The sequence below is a fragment of the Brachycentrus maculatus genome, unplaced genomic scaffold (genome assembly GCF_059751285.1).
Source record: "Brachycentrus maculatus isolate JH-2025_06_01 unplaced genomic scaffold, ASM5975128v1 h1tg000301l, whole genome shotgun sequence".
Taxonomy (NCBI): domain Eukaryota; kingdom Metazoa; phylum Arthropoda; class Insecta; order Trichoptera; family Brachycentridae; genus Brachycentrus; species Brachycentrus maculatus.
The window spans coordinates 239,580-261,732 of record NW_028281052.1 but is presented as its reverse complement, the minus strand read 5'-3'; the positions used below and the strand labels follow the sequence as shown (position 1 = coordinate 261,732).

The 22,153-nt window shown below is 34.8% G+C and overlaps 1 protein-coding gene across 1 annotated transcript; it reads left to right on the top strand.

Moving 5' to 3' along the window:
* The first annotated feature begins 268 nt into the window (after window positions 1–268).
* Window positions 269–21,614, top strand: Pfas (phosphoribosylformylglycinamidine synthase). The gene is made up of 21 exons (XM_088267625.1): window positions 269–398; window positions 2,165–2,450; window positions 3,136–3,449; window positions 5,750–5,886; window positions 6,300–6,412; window positions 6,552–6,805; window positions 7,602–7,862; window positions 8,966–9,193; window positions 10,077–10,268; window positions 11,397–11,546; window positions 11,637–11,785; window positions 12,618–12,821; window positions 13,285–13,480; window positions 14,730–14,859; window positions 16,045–16,160; window positions 16,760–17,158; window positions 17,548–17,652; window positions 18,120–18,266; window positions 19,396–19,609; window positions 20,189–20,427; window positions 20,790–21,614. The coding sequence occupies exons 2-21, from the start codon at window positions 2,173–2,175 to the stop codon at window positions 20,972–20,974; spliced, it is 4,011 nt and encodes a 1,336-aa protein (XP_088123751.1). The 5' UTR covers window positions 269–398; window positions 2,165–2,172; the 3' UTR covers window positions 20,975–21,614.
* The last annotated feature ends 539 nt before the right edge of the window (window positions 21,615–22,153 follow it).

Sequence of the window (22,153 nt, the reverse complement as noted above, 5' to 3'; positions counted from 1 at the left end):
TTACTCTTGTAGGTAACCTGGTTAACTGTAGTGGGAAAAATAGTTAAAATTTTATTTGAAGTTATCATTTTTATTAGTGTACCAGAAATAAAAGTTGACAAGGAAGAAATCTTCGTAAAGCTATCATCTATGTATACTTTTATGTTTTCTATCAAAGAGTAAGTAATTTGTTTTCGTTTTGGCTTCACTTTTTAGCTGAATTTAAAAAGAAATCAATTTTAAAAATGGAGCTCAGAGATTCCTCAAATGTTACCACCATAATCAAACTAAAAACACAACAATTAACCAACCGCGTGTTTTTGTATTTTTGACACCTCGTATTTGACGTATGGGGTTGCAATTAAAAAGTTTTTGATATCTTAAGACTGTCTGAAAAATCACTGTTTATCTGTAAATTAGTAAGTAAATAATCAATTACCCTTTTTAAAAAAATGCCTTCAAATTAATGCATGATTTTAAATACCTGTCTTTGACTAATTGTTTAAAATATTGTAGGTACAAAAATTTGTTTGAATATAAATACATTTAGAATGATATCAATTAAAGCGAGTATTCTCGATATTGCAACCTAAATTGTACTTATTAATGGTTATTGAAACTGTAACAAAAATATATATGATTTAAATTTAAATATATGTATGTACTTTCAACTTGATTCTTACTTGAAAATATTTGCACCCTGCGGAATCCTATATGGAATAAAACAAAAAAAATCGAAAAGTGAGAACAACTCATTGTTGAAATAGATAATTTTAAAAATCATATCCGACATTTAATTTATATCGCATGAGTATAATATTTTAGTTATTAGTTATTTGAAAATAAAATAAAGTATTTTTATGGGGATATAAGGACCCATGCATGTCTGTATAAAATATATATAACAAAATAGATAAAGATGACGATGACAGGTTTATGTAAAAAGTTATGAAAAATATGTTATAAAATTATGTTTATGAGAAAATGCATGATGTATATTGTAAAAGTGATCTAGTTTTAATTTTAAAAAAAATGAGATAATTTTTTTACTAAAACGTAAAAATACTGGAGTACTCAGTAAAAATGTAAATTATCATTAAATTTAATTAGAGATCAGCATTAATAAAGGTGTGTAGAGATAGTTTGGTCACGTGGATGGAAGGAGTAAAGAAAAAACAGTAAAACAAATTTATGAGGCGAATATGGTTGGAAATAGAAGCAAAGGGAGACCAAAGGCAAGTTGGCATGATCTAAATACTTGGGCGTGGTCAGCAATAATCAGCTGATATGTATGAGGTGATGCATGAATGTGGAAGAGGCGAAGATTGTTTTCAAAGACAGATTGGTGTGTTGTTCTTTCTCTCTGCATACCCCTGCAGGGAAACAACACAATGGTTAGTTAGTTAATAATTGAATTAAATCTTTGCAATTTTATATGGTAATTTCAGTATATTTGTGTTCAATGCATTGGTTTGTTTGTTAGTGATTTCCAATGCCGTCATACGATGTTTACACCATTCTTCATTCAGTTGACCTTTGATAACTGCATTGATCTTTTATATTATGTTTTAGTCTAACCTATTTCTTATTTATTGAACTTCTATATGTGTTTGATGTTTTAGAATACTTAACAGGGTTTCCCAAACTTTATTAAAATTTTGAAATTTTAACAGAACACTCGGCTTCATTTTATGTTTAGCAATTCATGGACGGATATGGTCAGCAACGCAAATGTACTCCAAAGAGCAAGAGCAGGGAGACAGTTTTTACAGACAGTAATTTAGTAGTGTTGAATATCATGTTGGGGGGGTCAAATAAATACAAATGATTTTTTCACTCTAATATTTATTCAATATTACCCTGATACATAGTACAATAGTACCTGAAGCGGAGGGCTGATCACCTTTCTTTTGTGTGTTAACGATCAAGATATCACTGCGTTCATATGATGCAGTGCCCTATGTACCATTGGGAGGCTTAAGGAAATTGTGCGAAAGACGAGGTCCGCCGGTATACACTGAATGATTCCAAATTTTTGCGGAACACTTATTCAGGCCCCGCAGTTTAGGAATCCTGGCTCTAGTATATTAATAATAATTTGCAGTATTATCCTATTTATAACACCCGGAATCTAGTAGCAAGTTTCTCTTTGCCCGGTAATATCAAATTACAAATTTATTTTCAGAACTCAAAATGGCAATTATCCGTTACTACACGGCTCCTGCATTCAGCGACCATAAAATAAAAGAGATTCTTGAAAAGTTGAAAGGTGTGGAGAAGGGCGTTGAAACGTTGCAAGCGGAAATATGTTATCACGTTGAATTGGAGCGTGGTTGCGAGGTTTTGGATGATCAACAACTTAAGACTTTAAAATGGTTGTTGACATCACCTTTACACTCAGAAAATCTAGCTTCCGAGTCCTCGTTCAACCAGATCCAGCGCAATCAAGGATTACTCGAGTGTGGACCAAGGTTTGTTTTGTTATTTGGCATTGTTATTATATTTGAATGCAAGGATGAGATAAGCATTATCAATAAAATTGAGAAAGGTGTTGAGATGGTTTGGGCATGTGAATTGAATGGGTGTAGAAAGAACAGTTAAGCAAATTTATGACGCAAATGTGGTTGGTAATAGAAACAAAGAAAGATTGAGTAAAACTTGTCACAATTAAGCATTTCTAATATTTGTAAGTGGTCAGTTCAGGAGTCGGAATAATCAGCGGTATTTGTCCGCCTCCGTAGTGTAATGGTTAGCGTTTTTAGCTACAGTGCTGGAGGTCCCGGGTTCGATTCCCAGGGAGGGGGGGGTGAAAACAAATATAAGTGATTTTACACCATAATATTTATTTAATATTACCCTGGACGGGTCCCTGAAACGCAGGAGAGATCACCTTGCCTTCATGTAAGTAACAATCAAGATAACACTGCTTCTATACGATGCACTGCCTTATACATCATTGGGTGTGGATAAGGGTTAGAAGAAAAAAAATATGTATAAAAATATAAATATAGATGCATGAACGTGGAAGAGGCGAAGAATGTTTGCAAAGACAGATTGGTGTGGCGTTCTATTCTCTCTGCCTAATATTGCGAAGAAGCGGCGTAATGGTTAGTTAGTAAGTATTTTTTTATTATTATTGCTATATTTTTTATACAGATTTAATTTTTCGACGGCCGATTCAAGTAATGCTGTTCAAATATGTCAAAATGTTGGACTCAAAGATGTCGTGAGAGTGGAGGTGTCCAAGCGTTATCTTATTTCATTGAACGGGGGCGTCACTCCGTCCCCCGACCTCTGGGAGGCCTTGTCCTCGAAGCTCCATGACCGCATGACGCAGTGTGTATATACTGAAGACAACTTGCCGACGGACAGTTTCGATGAAGGGCTTCCCAAGAATTTGGAGCCATGGTTTTATGTGCCGATTATGGAGCACGGGAAATCAGCATTAATGGAAGTGAATAAAAAGCTCGGTGAGTTAAATTATAGATTTATATTATCCACTGACACTTTGTGATGGAATTGCATTTGAATATATTATTAGATTAAAACCAATATTTTTAGCTTTTCCACTTTATTTTTATTTGACCAGCGACCGGGTTTCTTCGTTACCGACATCATCAGACTGGTCCAGACCAGTCGAACGACGAAACCCGGTCGCTGGTCAAATAAAAATAAAGTGGAAAAGCTAAAAATATTGGTTTAAATCTAATAATATATTGGAGTTAAATTATATTTAAAATTCTGAAAGCTCCCGTTCCCAGGTCCAGTATAGATACTCTTACTTTCTATCCGGACCCATCCATTCGAAAACTTTTAATCCATCCATTAAAACTTTTGTACAGGGTGGTACAAAATTAATCACCATGTCAGAAAATATTATAATTTTTGCAAATACGTCATACGTCAATCATGTACGACATTTGTGAATTAGACAGATGTAGTTTACAAACAGATTCAGGGTGGTGCTAAATTAATCATCCAATTTGGTTTTAGAACAACTTTTTTACTAAATAAAAATATTTTGAGTGATGAAAATCTTTATTTAGACCTTAAGAAATCACTGCCCCCACCACGGAGATACTTCTAGAAAATTTGGTAGTGGATTTACAAACTTGTATTTATTTAACCGCCCTACACATACGAAAGTATGTGATACGCGCGGTTTTTTTTCACCATTCCGCGCTAACCTGCATGACCTACGCGCACGAGAAAAGATGTCTGTTCCAAAAATATTTAATGCGTACCGGATACACTGACGAATTGTTGTCAGGTTTCATACCTGACAATATTTTGTGACAACAAACGTTGTGATTTTTTTGCTTGTTTAAAGAAAATATGCCTGAAAATAACCCGAAGAAAAGACGGTTAAATTGGCAGTGACAGGGACATTGAAAGCTTTTAAATGTCAATTCACAGTAAAAACAGGATACCGTTTTGTTTCACATTGTCATTAAATTTCACGACTTAGTTAAAAAAAAATACTTTACAAGAGAAGGTCTGTCAGGAAGCCTAGATGCTTCTGTATCAGATCTGGGAATGCGGTGGGACAGCTTTCAATATGTAGACCTTAACAATTCTTTTTGTAAAATGAAAAAGATCATATCTGTCACGTGGCTGCCGCCAATCATTTGCCCGTTTTATCAATCCGTTTGTATACTGCGTCTGTTTTGTTCACAAATGTCAAATATGATTGACGTACAGTGCCATTTTCAAAAATTATTTGTTGTAAGTTGTAATGATAATTGCCAGCCTTTAAAATTGAGTGTCAGAATAAGATGAAAAGTCACAAATAGCTAATAATATTGTATGAAAAACCCTTAATTTGGATTAAAGTATTATCTGCTCTTCATTATTCACAGCATATTTGTGAAATGCATCCTCTATAGATAATGTTGAATTATTGTAATGCATTTGTTTTTCCGTGTGGTGTTTGCATTATGTTTTGCAATTATTGTCATGTCGTCTTCTCGCATTAAAACTGTATAATGTCAAACTTACTAATTTTACAGGAGACCGTTTTAAAGGTTTAACATATAATATTTTTAATAATAATGATATTTTCTGCATTTATTTTGTAAGATAAAATTAAATATTAATTTTGTTAAACTTTATAAAATAAAAGAATTTCATTTTAACCACTTTTTATTGGTACACTTTTTCCAACCGGTTTCGACAAGAACCTCGTCATCCTCAGGGTTTATGTACTAATTCTACCCTGAACAAGGTTCTTGACGAAACCGGTTGAAAAAGGTGTACTAATAAAAAGTGGTTAAAACAAAGTTGTTTTATTTTATCAAGTTTATAAAATTTGCCACAAAGTATCTGTGAAAAACATTCAAGAAAATAATTTTGTTGTATATGTAGTAGCCGAGACATAGGTCAGAAAAACAATCGTTTTAGTTTTTATACTTTTCTAGATAAAATGTTGCTTAATTTTTACAATTTAATTTAAAAATGAATATTTAATTTATTAAATTTAAGGAAAAATCAATATTTTTCGCAGTGAAACAATAATATTTTATAAAATATCTATTTCATTCAGCACCATTATGAAATTATTATACTAAATATGGACTAAAAATTTGCAGCAAATCGAGCGTTTTTTGAACTATGCTCTTTTGTCAATATTTAAGAGAAGCATACTGGTGATACCAAATGTTTCTGCTTATTAACTCAATTTCGAATATTTTTGGAAATCGTATACTTTTAATGCGAAGAGGCGATGTGTGCTTGTTTTATTTTGTTGTTGTTATTGTGGTTGTTTTTATAGGCTTAGCTTTTGACGATTGGGATATTGATTTTTACACCGATATGTTTCAAAACAAGCTCAAAAGAAACCCGACTAGCGTCGAGTGCTTTGATCTTGCCCAAAGTAACAGTGAACATTCGAGGCATTGGTTTTTTAAGGTATTCCTTAGTCAAATTTTTATTTATTTTTATTTTTATTTATTTGCAAAGAGGGCCAATTAATATGTTATTAGTATTTTGAAATCTCGACACAGATGAAGAGGAATATGGAAGTCTGGGTATTTCCAGGTCTTATTTGGCTAGTTTGGGTGATCACTTTATACATGTGTAGCATTCACCCATAGGTTATCAATCATGGGTAGAATGAGGAATGTTACATGTGTACAAAGTGCTGATTTGCTGAAAGTGCTGTAGATGGTATTTAATTAAGAATATGGTTTATTTCGTTATATTAAAACACTTAGTATTTTTGTAAATAATTAAAAGACAAATCTTACTCTTTTAAAAAAAAAAAAAAATTATAAGAAAATATCTGAATAATTTGCTTTTAATTTAATTTTAATTTTACACAGGGAAAATTGATTGTCGATGGTGTAGAATACGAAGAATCATTGATTGAGATGATCATGAAAACACAAAATTCATCAAATGACAACAATGTCATAAAATTTGGAGATAATAGCAGGTGATGTTTTGTTTTTAAAATAGTGATATATTCATTTTATTTTAATTAAAGTTTTACTTAGTAAACATCACTATTTCTTAAAATTAATTGTGACATGTGTTAATTAAATAAAATAATAAAAATCTTTTAAATCTTTTAGCGCTATTCGTGGTTTTTCACAAACAAAAATAAAACCGTCAAATATCATGTATCCATCTCCGATGGTGTCGGAATGTGTGGATTCGGATCTGATATTCACGGCCGAGACGCACAACATGCCGACCGCCGTGGCCCCCTTCAGTGGGGCCACCACGGGCACCGGGGGGCGGATCCGCGACGTGCAGGCCGTCGGGCGAGGGGGGCACACGGTGGCCGGCACGGCCGGTTACTGCGTGGGCAACCTGCAGATTCCAGGTATATTCATTTATTTTATTTTGTCGTGCTTAGCATATCCGGTTAGCATGATAAAATGGATGATTGGCTTGGATTGGCTTGTGCAAAAGTACAAAAAAGGCCAAAAGGCCGTCTTTCTTGTGTTATTGTTCTTAAGTTCTTTTGACCAAAAGAGTTATACGATAGGTTTTGTTTGATGTGTTTTTGAAAAGTTTTTGATGTATTTATTATTTTTATTTGAATATCCTCAAAACACTGTATTCTTTAGTATGGGTAATGATGCCCTTTCATAATTTCATGTCTTATCACAAAGTTTCATCATACATATTTGGTAGCTTTGGATAGTATTAAGCCGGTGTTTGTAATGACTTCCTATGGGATTACGACTTTATAGATAATAATAATAAGATACATAATAATCAAAGTTCTTTTGATCAAAATATCAATACATTACGGTATACTTATCAAAGGGTGTCTCTTCAATAAAGAATGATGTTTGTTTTTTTATTAATACACTTTGGACGGGAAAGGTATTTCTACCCGTTTGGTAGATTGATGCTTATAGACAGGAAGGGTATTTTTACCTTCTGCACCGGCCTCATTTCAAAGGCAGAAAAGAAGGAATTATCCAATGTTTTTATATGAATACATATTATGTACCGTATATACCTCTATGTTAAGATCTTATACCTCTTCGTTAAGGTCTTAACTATATGTACATAATCATAAAATCACGGTGCCAGCATTCCGCAAGCGTAAAAAATACCCATCCTAAATGTTTTGATACTAGTCTTTACCAAGTGTATATTTTCCTCAGGATATGATCTCCCTTGGGAAGAGAAAGCCTGGAAGTACCCGGAGAATTTTGCTTCGCCTCTAGAAATAATCATTGAGGCAAGCAACGGCGCTTCCGATTACGGGAACAAATTTGGTGAACCCGTAATTACTGGATTTGTCCAATCGTATGGCTTGAACAATTCGGCCAATGAACGGGAAGAGTTTGTTAAGCCGATTATGTTCAGCGGAGGGATTGGATACATGCCCAGTAATATGATCGATAAACTGAAGCCCAAACCAGGTAAATTGACTTATTAATCAAACAACTCAGAACCTTATATTTCACTTTACCAACAAAATTATGTAAGAGTTACCATATTTTACAGACTTACAAGACGTTACGGACTACAAGACGCAGCTTAATTTTTAATATTTTTTATAAAACATTTTTAGTATTAGATTGCACAAATTGACTTTTTTATGACAACATTTATTGTACGATTCCTATCACTACAACATTTCCAGATAGAGATAGGTTTCCCGCGGCATCTAATAAATGGCCATTTTTAAGACCGCGGTAATTTTAAACCAAACAGTGATCATTTTAAAACCAAACACTGATCATTTTAATATATTAATTAGAGTAATAGACGCATCTGTATTCAGTATTTAAAGCAGCTGCTTTTTAGATAAAGACGATAATTGTTGTGGGTTCAAGTTGTAGAAGATGAACAGTAAAATATTGCTAGTTATTTGACTTTGGTTTATTCTATATTTAAGTTACTGGGAGCTCTAAGTGAGTGATTGCTTTAAAGGAGAGACTATGCTAGAATGACCCTTGCCAGACTATGTGAGTATTCATACGGTTGCAGGATTTCGTTCTCACCGTTATGTTAGCGACATACTCACATTCCTTACAATTCGCTCACTCCTTTCAACAAAGTCATATATCAAAAATCGTCAATTTTCACTTGTGCATGTTTTCGGAATGCCCAGAAAATGTACTATATCCCAGCAAAAGCGACATATTTTTAACTTAATATTTACCCCCTACAGGGCAGAAAGTGTTGTTTTTGCATTTTGAAGAAAAGGTATTATTTAATTATTTTTTTAACTATAGTAAATATTTTTCAAATGGAGAACAGACATTCAGGTTTTACCTAAAAAAATCTGTTGCACAGTAAAAAGTTCAATAAATGGCTTGATATTTATTTTGAAAACATTTCATTATATTTTTTAACTTAAAAAAAGATCTCCTGAAAAATCAAGTTTTTTGATAGATGACGTTGTTGAAAGGAGTGAGCGAATTGTCAACATCGAAGGGAAGAAAAACCTAGAAGAAAAAGTCTCGATGTATGCATAAATAACTTGTATAATCAGAAGTAATAAATGTGATCTTTTCAGGCAACCTGGTGGTGAAAATTGGCGGTCCCGTGTACCGCATCGGAGTGGGCGGAGGGGCCGCGTCCTCCGTGGCCGTGCAGGGGGCGGGGGATGGAGAAGGGGAGGATGAGGGGGGACGCCGGGCGGCTCTGGACTTCGGGGCCGTGCAGCGCGGGGACGCCGAGATGGGCAACCGCCTCAACAGGGCCGTGCGCGCCTGTCTGGAAGCTTCGACTAATCCTATTTTGGGTACCCGATTGCCTTTTGACTTAATTTACGTAATTTTTCAAGTAAAATAATTGATTTTAATATCTCAACATATATGAATAGTCTGGGTAATTACAGGGCTAACAGGTCTACTACTGATTTAACAGGTCACTTTATACACGCGTAACATTAACCGTGATAATGACTAAGAAAGTGTATTTGGCGAATGTGAATGGGAGGACAGAACGAGGATGGCCAAAAAGGGCCTGTATGACTAGACGCATGATTGTGAAGGAAGCTAGGGGTCAGGACAGAAGAATGTGGCGTTCCATCCTCTCTGCCTACCCCCGCATTTTTTTATGAGGTCAAAGGATCTTGCATCCCTTATGTCACTGCGACCACATTAGGTCTATTGTGACCCTTCTCTGTATCGTAGCTCACTCTTAAGACCTACGTGAGTCATGTAGCTCACGACCTGTCTCGGTGGTAGGAGCTTCACCTTCCCAGAGTCTAGTAGTGATCCTCCAAGGATGTGACTTTGTTTGTGAGCTAGTGCGTCACAGTTATAGAAAATGTGAATTGGTGTTTAGTTATTTTCGAAAATAATAAAAACACAAATCTTTCTCTTTTTAAGTAAATAAATAACCATTGTTTACATTAATTGATTCGGCAGTCACATTGTGGTAAAATCTATCCATTTTTAATTAATGTTTGTCTTAGTAAATACCACTATTTCTTAAAATCTACCGTGACACGTGTTTCGATGCATTCCGCATAATTTTCAAATGATGTTGGTGAACATTTTCAAATGGTGATAAGGTGTTTGAAAATGATGCAGAATGCATCGAAACACGTGTCACAGTAGATTTTAAGAAACAGTGGTATTTACTAAGTAAAACATTAATTAAAAACCATTGTTTTATAGCAATTCACGACCAAGGTGCGGGTGGTAATGGCAATGTGCTGAAGGAACTAGTAGAACCGCAAGGAGCCGTCATCTATACCAAGGAATTCAAGCTCGGAGATCCGACTATCACTGTCTTGGAGCTGTGGGGCGCGGAGTACCAAGAAAATAATGCTCTGCTTTGTGACAAGGGAGACAGGAAGCTCTTGGAAGGTATGTATAAATATACAAACAGGTATTGTTACGGACAGATCGCACACCCCGTGCGGCGGCCTGAAAAAGGACCTCTAGGCGCCTGGCGGGCGAGATGGCTGCCCGTCAGGCCGCGGCCCGGAGAAGGACCTTTGTGGATTTATGTGGACTTTTTCAGATTTATGTGTACTTTGTGGATTTATGTGAACTTCTCAATAGCCCTTCTCAGGGCTGTTGAGGTTGACTTGTTGGTTCAGTGCTTTGTTCTTCCCAGCTCGTTTATCCAGTCACCTCCGTCAGTATCCAGCTTACAACTCGGTACGGCGGGGCCGTCTGGAATGTCACCCCTTACAACGGTGACAAGTTCGGCAGATTCCGTGTGAAGGCCAGCAGTAGTTTTCTTTTATGTCATCGCCCGTAACCCGAGTCGGTTACAGGTATTGTATACTTGTGGAGGTCCTCACCAAAAAGTTACATTTCCAATATTGCACAAAAAATCCTTTAAATGCAAATTACTATTATTATTTTTTTTAAAGGAATTACCCGCAAAGCTTCTATTTTAGATGCTTGTCTGCAGGTAGGATAGTAAGGAAAGGGAAAGTAAATGTGAAAAATACATTACAAACACCCAGACTAATTGAAAATAAATCTTTCTTAATTTCATTTTGCAATTAGCGGGAATCGAACCCGCGACGCCAGTTTCGCAGTCGAGCGTCTACCCAACTATGCCACGACGCCTGTCTTGGTGGAATCTGTTCTGTTTACTGTTTTCTATCGAAATTTTAATTAAAGTTGCGACAAAACTTTACCTTACTTACGGCCACACTCCCGAACAGGTTAAGTTATTAAGTTTCTCTCTAAACTGAAGTTACTTTGCCATGTTAGTTTTTCTCACTCTGTTTTATCGGCGCACTCTGTTTTATCGGCGCACTCTGTTTTATCGGCGCACTTTGTTTTATCGTGGGAACACTTTTTTCAAATTAAAAAATCATGACAATACTAATAAAGTACTTTCTTTACAAGAATATATATATTTTTTTAAATCTTTAGAAAAAAAAACAGGTTAACCACCACACTATGGATGCAGACTTCTATGTATTGATGTGCTACTAATGGTGCTATGTAATTCGTCTTTACTTGACTTTTCAGACATTTGCAATAGAGAAAGATGCCCCATTTCTTTTGTCGGAGAAGTCACTAACGATGGTCATGTCAAATTGATTGAAGATTCAATGGAAAATTCAAAAAATAGAAATAAACATAATCTCCCGTTCGATCTGAACTTGGAAACTGTATTAGGTAAAGTTTATTTTTTGTGCATTCAAAAATGAATATTTATAAGAATTAATTAGTTTTTGCATTTTTTTAATGTAATATGTCTTTTTTAAGGTAATATGCCCAGAAAAGTATTTGAGCTCTCCAGTGTAACATCTGCGCCCATTCCTCTCGTTTTGCCGGAATCTTTGAGCGTGCAAGAAGGTCTAGAGAGAGTGCTCAGACTGGTTTCTGTTGGCAGCAAACGATACCTTACAAACAAGGTATTAATTACTATACAAAAATAAGTATATACAGGGCTTTTTTTCCCATGTAATGTGGTGGAAAGGCGTTCTGGCACCTTTTTTCATAGATATTTTTTTTGTTTTAATTTTAAAAATCAATTAGACGAAACAATGTCTATGCTTACGTAATTACAATTTTTATTTAAATAATTCATCAAAATGAGGAAATATGGTATTGTAATCAATATTTAAATGATATTTGAATATATTGTTTTTAGTAAAAAAACTTGACATGATGTGAGTTCCGGAACCTTTTTTGTTTAACCGCCCTACCTTCGGGTTATTTTCAGGCATATTTTTTATAAACAAGTAAAAAAATCACAACGTTTGTTGTCACAAAACATTGTCAGGCATGAAACCTGACAAAAATTTGTCAGTGTATCCGGTACGCATAAAATATTTTTGGAACAGGTATCTTTTCTCGTGCGCGTAGGTCATACGGGTTAGCGCGGAATGATGAAGAAAAACCGCGCGTATCACGTACGTTTGTATGTGTAGGGCGGTTAAAAAAAAAGGCCTGAGTATATACATACATCTTATAGATTTATTGCTCAAAAATCAGTGATGAAAGATGCTTAAAGCTCCGAGACAGACTCCCACAGTTGAAGCTTTCAACAAATTACAACTCATACAGTCAAACTATGTATACGCTAAAACAATCCTTACATATGCAAATTTCCTGCAATAATGTGTTATAAAATTCGCCCTCGGCACAGGAAAACCCTGTGAGGGCACAATATTATAATTTGTAATTATTATGATGGAAAATTAATAAATATAAGAATATTAACTTGTACTCTCCACGTTTAAGGTGGACAGATGTGTGACAGGTCTGGTCGGGCAGCAGCAGTGTGTGGGCCCGCTGCACACCCCCCTGGCCGACCTGGCCATCATGGCCCTGTCTCACAGCGACACGGTGGGGGCGGCCACCTCCATCGGGACGCAGTCTCTCAAGGGGCTGGTGCGGCCCGACGTCGGGGCCAGGATGTCCGTTGGAGAGGCACTCACTAACTTGGTAGGTTCCACATAATAGTCTGATGTCTACACAAAAAAATGGTCTCACAGTTCCACCAGTAGTTAGAAATAGTGAGAGTGAGATGATCTTGAGAAAAAAAACTAAAAACGCATGTTTACTAAATCATTTCCACTCATTTTTCATCCATCTCATTTTCCCCAATTAAATCACAGTAAAGCGTCCTTAAGGTAGTATTTTACGCAAATGGCGCTATAAAAATATCCAAATTATATATTTATTTTTATTTTTATTTTTTTAAGTAACAACTCGTAATATTTTTTTTTAATAACCTGAGGATGTAATGATTATTCCGAAACCGGTGGTCGCTAATAAGTGTTTATAAAAGTGGTATTACACAAAGTAAACAATGAATGATAAGGAGAGTATTATATTACCATACCACAAAGTTATCAATGCTTTTAATATACAAAATATATTCAGATTATTATTTATCTTTTTCCAGGTGTTTGCGGGAATAAGCTGTTTGCGCGATGTGAAGTGCTCCGGTAACTGGATGTGGAGTGGTAAGACCGGAACGGAAGGAGGAAAGCTGGCAACGGCTTGTCGGGCAATGTGTTCCCTCATGGCTCAACTCGGGATCGCCGTGGATGGAGGAAAGGACTCCTTATCGATGGCAGCTAAGGTTGGAAATGAAAAAGGTGAAACTAATATATGATAATATTACGATTGAGGTTTTTATTAACTAGTTGCCAGTTTATCCCAACCGTGAATCGGGCAAGGAGTTTGTGTTGCATTGATGAGTCCGAGTGCTGCTCAGGCAAATCGTATTCCTACTTGGTAGTATTAATTTGCTCGAGCCAAATATATTAATATATTTGTTTTTTTTATGTTAAAATAATTAAAAAATTATATTGTGACAATTGTTTCGCCTTGTTAGGGCATTATCAAACGAATGTCGTTCGTTTGATAATGCCCTAACAAGGCGAAACAATTGTTACAATATATTTTTTTATGTGTTTTTGTTAATAAAATACAACTTAGTAGACTCAAAAATCTGTGTTTGATTTTAAATTAATACATAAATTAAAATGGAGTTCTACAAATTAAACGCCAAATCAATAAATATTTGTTTTTATTGACTAACGCGAGTAGTATTAGGGTATTCCTGTTTCAAGTTGTTTGGTGATGATTTCCTGCACCAACAAATTTTTGCGCCAAAATTCGACTGTTTAGTGATTAACCGCTAGAGTGCTGGAAATTGAAATACCGAGTCTGGTATATTTTGTCAAAAGTGCGGACTGACAATTCACGACGATAACGCTAGTGTATTTTGGTGGTCGAACTGGGAGGTTGTGTCACAGCGTGCACATTTCTAAAGTTCCGATTTGTGAATAATATTCATAAATAAACAAATGTAACTAATTTTTGGCAATGCATTTTTTGTATAAATCATATTTTTTCGCCCTTGCAATGTCGGATTCATCCAATAGTTATGTTGAAAGTGATTGTCAAAGATCATACTTAAACGTTTGTTTCACTTAAACTATTGACGGTGATAATGAAATAAGAATTTTTGCCAATCGGAGGATGCGCATCGTTAGTGAAAACTCTGAGGACGAGCTAATTTCACACGACCTGGACACATTCTTGTGAATGAAAATTTTCTGTATTTTTCTCAAATTGTATTTATTTAAAAAAAAATATAAATATTAAAGTATGTTTATTACAAAATGCCATTTTATTTGAGTAGTTTGATATGTTCTCCACCAATATCAGAAAGAAATACTAAAATCGGCCAATATTTGAGAAAAATATTCTTGATTTTTTACACCTAAATTTTTGCAAAAGAAGTCATAATCAATTTTGGCATGCTTATAAGAAAAAAAATCACAGCAAAAAAATGGTTATTTGACTTATTTATGTTACAGATTTTTCTCTTTGTTTTAGTGAAATCGCCTGGTACGTTAGTTGTATCTACTTACGCACCCTGCCCAGACATAACGGTGAAAGTGGAACCATACTTTAAAAAAGAGGGTTCTATCGTAATGTGGGTACCCATTACCCCAGGAAAATATAGGTATGTTAACCTTGAGTTCATGCTTGCCACATTGTAAATTGAATATATTTATATAGATAGTAAATTTTAATACAAGCTAAAACAAGGAGGGGTGTGCAACCCTGAGTACTCTAGCCTCCATTTTTGCTATTCTCATATACATAGTAGGAAAGTCCTTCACACTTAGATCATCTGCTTCCTATTGATCCTCTTCTCCTAGATCAAAATATCTAGATCGGCAGGACTGATCTTCTGCCTTCATATAATTAATGATTGAGTGAATACCATGTTAACCAAAAAACGTGTAAATGTCAAACAAGATTTTATTTTTTGACTTATAAATCTGAGAATCAAATTTTTCACATTGTAATCCTACTGTGAAATTGTGGAGATCAAATTTTTTACTCTGGTGTCAGTGTGATTTTGGCGGTTGATCTTGGAGGATTTATCACAGTGTATGTGATTACTGCAATCTCATTTCATTTTATTGGCAAATTAATAAATATATGTGTTTCGGCCAAAATCTGTGTATTTTACAGAATAATTTATGTATTAAAAATAGTATTAATAAATGTACGCGAGAAGAACAAAGAGACGCAGTTCATCGAGTTATATTTTGTTTATAATATTGTCCCCACCCTTGTAGCTCCTTTAAAATCATATATAAGGGGTGGCGGACAAAATTTTGAGTGCTCAGATTAAATAAGATTCGAAACGTGTATACGCCGCGCTCGCTCTGTTTTTATATTGGTGTCGCTTTGTTCTTCTCGTCCCTTGTGTTTTGTAATTTTCGATATATTGGTGTAATTTTGTTATTTTTACACTTATAACTTTGCAATTTTTAATAAATAAAAGATTATCTTCATTTGCGCGTTTCCGTCTTCCCAATGAAAAGTGTTCCAGTACCGTTAGCAGTAACAATATGTTTATGTCTTTCATATTTGGGTTTGATTGTTCAGCACTGAAATGGTTAAATTCAAATCCAATCATTTATCTCTACAATCATTACTGTAATTTTTAGGTGTGATTCTGCATTTTGCATTTTTGTAAACATTGTAACGTGAAGTTAATTGCAATATACAGTTTTTTACGAGGATAAAATAAAACTTTTTTTGGTTTATGTAGTAATTTTAAATCAAACACAGATTTTTTGAGTCTACTAAGCACTTTTTTTGGTGCTTTTTTTATTGCTTGATCATATTTTAGGTTGGGTGGAACAGCTTTGGCCCAATGCTTCAAGCAACAAGGTGACAGTTTTCCTGATGTAGACGATCCGGAATGTTTGAAGAATGTGTTTAATATAACTCAAACACTTTTGAAAGGTACAGCACTTCCACTATTATGAATATTTCAATACCTAGCAATAAAACTGCAGTCATAAACTCCAACATTTTGAAACAATAGAAATTCATAAATAATGACTCAAGCCTCTCATTTGTTGTCCATGTTCCCATTGATAAAAAATATGGAAAATAATGATAAATAAACAAAAATAAGAAACAGCTCTTATCCCCTCTTCATCATTCAAGATCCCAAGGACACAGCTCTAAAATTTAGACTTAGCATATAAGAAAATAATGCGGAATTTTATTTCTATAAATTTATCAATGGATTTCTTGAACAAGTTATATTTACCAAGTGAAATATAAATTCAAAATGGATATTTTACCACAAAGTGACTGCCAAATCAATTAATGAAAATTATTTGTCGATTATCTGTAAGATAACTATCCAATATTGGATTATCATTAGGAAGTGACAATGTTCTATAATAGGTTACGTTGTCTACATATATGATTATTAAATAACAGTAATGACTACTCTTAAGTGGCAAGTAATTTGTGCAAGAACTGACTTAACAGGATGGTAATGTCTTTCACTTGAATAATATACTTTTTTTAACATAAATAACTTTTTTCAGAGGACAAGATTATTTCTGGACATGATGTTAGTGACGGTGGTTTTGTCACGTGTCTCCTCGAAATGGCCTTTGCCGGGCTACGAGGAGTAAAAATCAATCTGGATCTTCCGGGAATTAATTGCATCGAAGCTTTATTCAATGAAGAACTCGGCCTCGTAATGGAAGTCGCTCCAGAGAATTTGGCATATTGTACGAATCTTTACGCATCAAAGAATGTCAAAAGTTATAATGTCGGATCGACGTCTGGCCAGGGAATGAAATCAGAAATCCAAATTGTGTTCAACGGCCAGCAAGTTCTTAATTCCCGGCTCTATCAGCTTTTGAAGATTTGGGAAGAGACAAGTTATCGGTTGGAATTGCTTCAAGCTAATTCCGTATATGTTCAGGAAGAATGGGAAGGTATTGTCAAATATTTGTACTAATTAAAAAAGGGGTAGGCAGAGAGGATTGAACGCCACGCTTTTCTGTCCTGACATACACTCCTAGCTTATTTTTCATCCATACATCTAGTCATACATATCCTCCAATTATGTAGACTTTTGCGCCAACACCAGATTTTTGGTTCTGATTGATCTGGTCATGCCAAGTCTTTTTTGGCTGTCCTCGTTCACATTCGCCAAATGTACTTTCTTAATCATTCTCTCGTTATCGATTCGCTCCACATGCTTATACCAGCTTGAAGAATTTTTCTTAATCTTTTCAACTATCCCTAATTCAGACTAACATTCCTTTCTAGTATCTTAATTTTTTACTATATTAATTTTTAAATAGCATTTATTCTCATTTAGGCTTGGAGTTAAGAACTGGACCTACGTACAAGATAAATTTTGAACCTGAAATTGCTTTACAAAAAGCAACATCTCCCATCAGAGTTGCCGTTATAAGAGAAGAAGGTAATTTAAAAATATATGTAATTTATAAAATAAATTGCTCTTAATTTTGATAGTACATATCGCTCACTCCTTTCAACAACGTCAAATATCAAAAAACTTGATTTTTCAGGAGATCGTTTTTAAAGTTTAAAAATATAATAAAATGTATTAAAAATAAATATCAAGCCACTTATTGAACTTTTAACTGTACAACAAATCTTTTTAGGTAAAACCTGAAGGTTTTTCTCCATTTGAAAAATATTTAGTACATTGAAAAAAATAATTAAACAATACTTTGTGCCCTGTAGCGGGTAAATATTAAGTTAAAAATATGCCGCTTTTGCTGGGATAAAGTACATTTTCTGGGCATTCCGAAAACATGCACAACTGAAAATTGACAATTTTTGATAAATGACGTTGTTGAAAGGAGTGAGCGATATGTGATTTTTTCTTCTCTAAATGCTATAATAAGATTGTTTTACGTTCAGGTACTAATGGGGATCGTGAAATGATTGCTTCATTGATGAAAGCAGAATTTGAAGTTTATGATATCACAATGTATGATTTATTGAATGACTTAATTACTCTGGATAAGTTTCAAGGTGTTGTATTTCCGGGAGGATTTAGTTATGCAGGTTTGTGATTTTTTCTTTGATATTATTATTACTATATATAAAGCGCTCAATAAATTTTAACCCAAGATAACTAAACTATATTTGTAGATACAATGCCATTTGTGGATCGCATAATATTGACATGTGTAGTAGCTGTGCGGAATAGTGATTTATTGTTAAATGTCTCTTACATTAATTTCTAATAAACCAAACTTAAGCGCCATGTAACCGGTTCCTATTTTTAATAAATACTTTTGATTAAGTTTGTCGTTTTTAATTGCGTAGTCCGCCAGACAAATGTTTAGTTATTAAGGGTTAAATACCGTATTTCCAGACTATAAGACCCTTTTTTTTCTCCACAAAAATGCCTCCGACATTCAAATGTGTCTTATGCTTGAAATCAATATAAAAATGTCCAGTGTTTGATTTAAAATTCTCGGCAGTCTAAAAAATGGCCATATATGCGATGCGGCAGGACCTATCTCTATCTGGCAACATTGTAATAGCAACATTGGAATTATATCATACTATAAAAATTTAGTCCATCACACATGCATTTGTAGTGTACAAAAATACACTTCACACACTAATTTTCTGAGGCAAGAGCCCCAACTTTTTTTTGAAGATTTTTTTATCTGCTTCCGTGGGGTTATGGTTAGCATGTTTACCTATTGGGTTCAATTCCCATTGAGGGGAGGTGAATATAAATATGAGTGATTTCACACTCTAATATTTATTTCAGTCCTCCTTTTTCACAAACACAGGTGAATATATTAATATCTACTTCTATATAATTATCCGTCCGCCTCCGTGGTGTAATGGTCAGCGTGTTTAGCTACTGTGCTAGAGGTCCCGGGTTCGATTCCCAGGGGGAGAGGTAAAAATAAATATTAGTGATTTTACACTGTTATATTTATTTAATATTACCCTGGACTGGTCCCTGAAGGGCAGGAGTGATCACCTTCCCTTCATGTAAGTAACAATCAAGATGACACTATGTCATTACGATGCAGTTCCCTATGCTTCATTGGGTGCGAATAAGGGTTAGAAGAATAATAACAATAAAAATAGTAAAATAATAAATATTGTTTTAAAATTAAGGTGCCTCTTATAGCCTGTAAAATACAGTTTATGATTATTTTGATTACAGATACACTGGGGTCTGCAAAGGGTTGGGCTGCCAGCATCCTTTTCAACCCCAAGCTTTGTGCGCAGTTTGAAAATTTTGTAAATGTTCGTAAAAATACATTCTCTCTGGGAGTTTGTAACGGGTGTCAATTGATGGCGCTACTGGGCTGGTTAGATCCCAATAACACCGATGAAAAACGGCCTGAAATTTTCCTTGAACACAATAAATCTGAAAGGTGTGTATTTAATATTCTCAACTCTAGACTTCATGGATTTCATTTTTTATACTCTTCTTCTTCTTCTTCTTCTTAATAGGGATTAGCCTCCTTCAATGTCAATTCCCAGCTATCGACCCATCTCTTTGGTGGTCTGCCCGGGAGTCGTCTTGGCCGTACAGTGCGATGTGGGGGAGTCTGGATGGTTCCATTCTCCTCACATGGGCATACCATTGTCTCCTTCATTGCTTTCTCCACCTAACGACATCTTCGATCTCGCGTATTTCCCTGATCCTGGCATTTCTTATTCTATCTTGAAGCACCCACCTTATCTGCACCCAATGGTGCATAGGGCACGACATATAAACACAGTGTTATCTTGATCGTTGGCACATGAAGGAAAGGTGAACAGCCCTCCGCTTCCAGTACCAGTTCAGGGTAATATTGAATACATATTACAGTGAAATAATCACTTGTATTTATTTGACCCCCCTGGGAATGTAACCCGGGACCTCCAGCACTTCAAATATTGATTAAAGTGTACATTCAATAGACTCAATTTGTGGATTTTTTAATGTTAATTGTATTATATGTTTTTAGATTTGAATGTCGTTGGTCTTGTGTATCGATACCGAAGAGCAAAGGCTCCGAAGTTTGGCTGTCCGATATGGAGTCGTCCCATATGGGCGTATGGGTTGCGCACGGAGAAGGGCAATTCACCTTCAAGGATCCCCTCACCCTGCAGAAATTGAGTGAAAATGGACAAATATGCATCCAGTATGTGGACGATGACGGAAAACCTACAGAAAAGTATCCCATGAATCCTAATGGAAGTCCCCGTAAGCTAAATTTGTTATTATATTCTCCAGATGTAGATTTTGTGACAATTTATATGGATTATGGTCATGTACCAAAGACTAATTTCATGACAGGCGCCGTGTCGTAGTTGGGTAGACGCTCGGCTGCGAAACTGGCGTCGCGGGTTCGATTCCCGCCAAGTGCAAAATAAATTCGAGATAAATTTGTATATCAATTGGTCTGGGTATTTGTGATGTATTTTTCACATTAACCTTCCCTATCCTTACTATCCCACCTGCAGAAAAGCTTCTAATAGAGGCTTTGTGGGTTATTCCTTCAATAAATAAATAAAAAATGTGGTTTAAAAAGCGTACTCATATCGTCTTCTTGTGTGTTTGTTTAGTTGGAGTAGCTGGAATATGCTCGATGAATGGAAGGCACCTAGCCATGATGCCCCATCCGGAAAGATGTACACTAAACTGGCAGTGGCCTTACTGCTCTGGAACAGAAAGAAACAATATGAAGAAAGTCTCTCCGTGGCAAAGGATGTTTTATAATGCATTCGTATGGGCCAATAAAAAAAAATGAAATACAATTTTGTATTAAGCTGTCCGGGGGTATGGCCGTGTATGGCCATTCAAACAAAACTTTCTTCAAAAGAGTATGGGCGAACACGAACAGCTGCGCTTATAATCAAAGCCCGGTGAATTTATTTCTAAAATGGCACTTCAACTGACATCTATGGTTGTATTTAAATATTAAAACCACACTTCAGATAATTTTTATGTTTTACCCATGACATTTAGCTTAAAACAAAGTTTTTGTGACGTCATCGTAACAATGCTTTAAAAGAAAATCCATGAAATAAAACATCAATAAATTTTGTATTAAACATGTTTACTGCTGTAAATATTTTTTTATTCAACAAAATGTTTCTTATTATAGTATTGACCATGATAAAAATTATATAAAAAGCAAAAAGAAAAAGAAATCTTTCTCCCGAGGTACAGTTTTGTCCGCAGAAACTCGCTCCCAGACACTTTAAAGAAATATGCTAAAATATTTAGTATTTGAAAAAAACTTAATATTTTATTTTTTATACATGATATTATTTTAATTTGATCTTTTTACACTTTTTATAAATATGTACGTACCATATGGGTATTATATTTCCATGCAACACATTCTATGTGCGTTGTAAAATAAGAAAATAAAATATTTACTTTACCGTTTTGTTCTTTAGTTTTCCCAAAACCATTTTAAATTGTTTCTAGTTATTTCCTATGTTGAAACCTACAAGTTGTCCTAACTCTTTTTTATCCTATTTAAATAAATATTTATCCGTTACCTTCTTTATTTATATTATGAATGAACTAAAATGAAAATTATCTCCAATATAAGAGTTTCTGCTTAGTAAAAAGCTTCTTTACATTTCACCAATAGATGTCTCTAGTGAAGTTCTAGTGATTCATGAACAAGGTTTCTAAATTGGTTCATATATATAGAACTTCCAAGAATTTGAGTAGTGTGGTTGTCAATAATGGGTAGAATTGGTGAATGTTACACGTGTGTAAAGTGATCACTTAAACCAGCCTATGACGGTCGTAAGCCCCGTAAATGCCCAGACTTCCATATTCTTCTTCATCTTTGATGAGATGTCAAAAAATAATTATCTCCAATAAATTTAAATGAAAGTGATTAAATTTTATCCATATATCTTCTTCTTACTTCTCACCCCTATCCACACCTAATGGTGCATAGGGCACT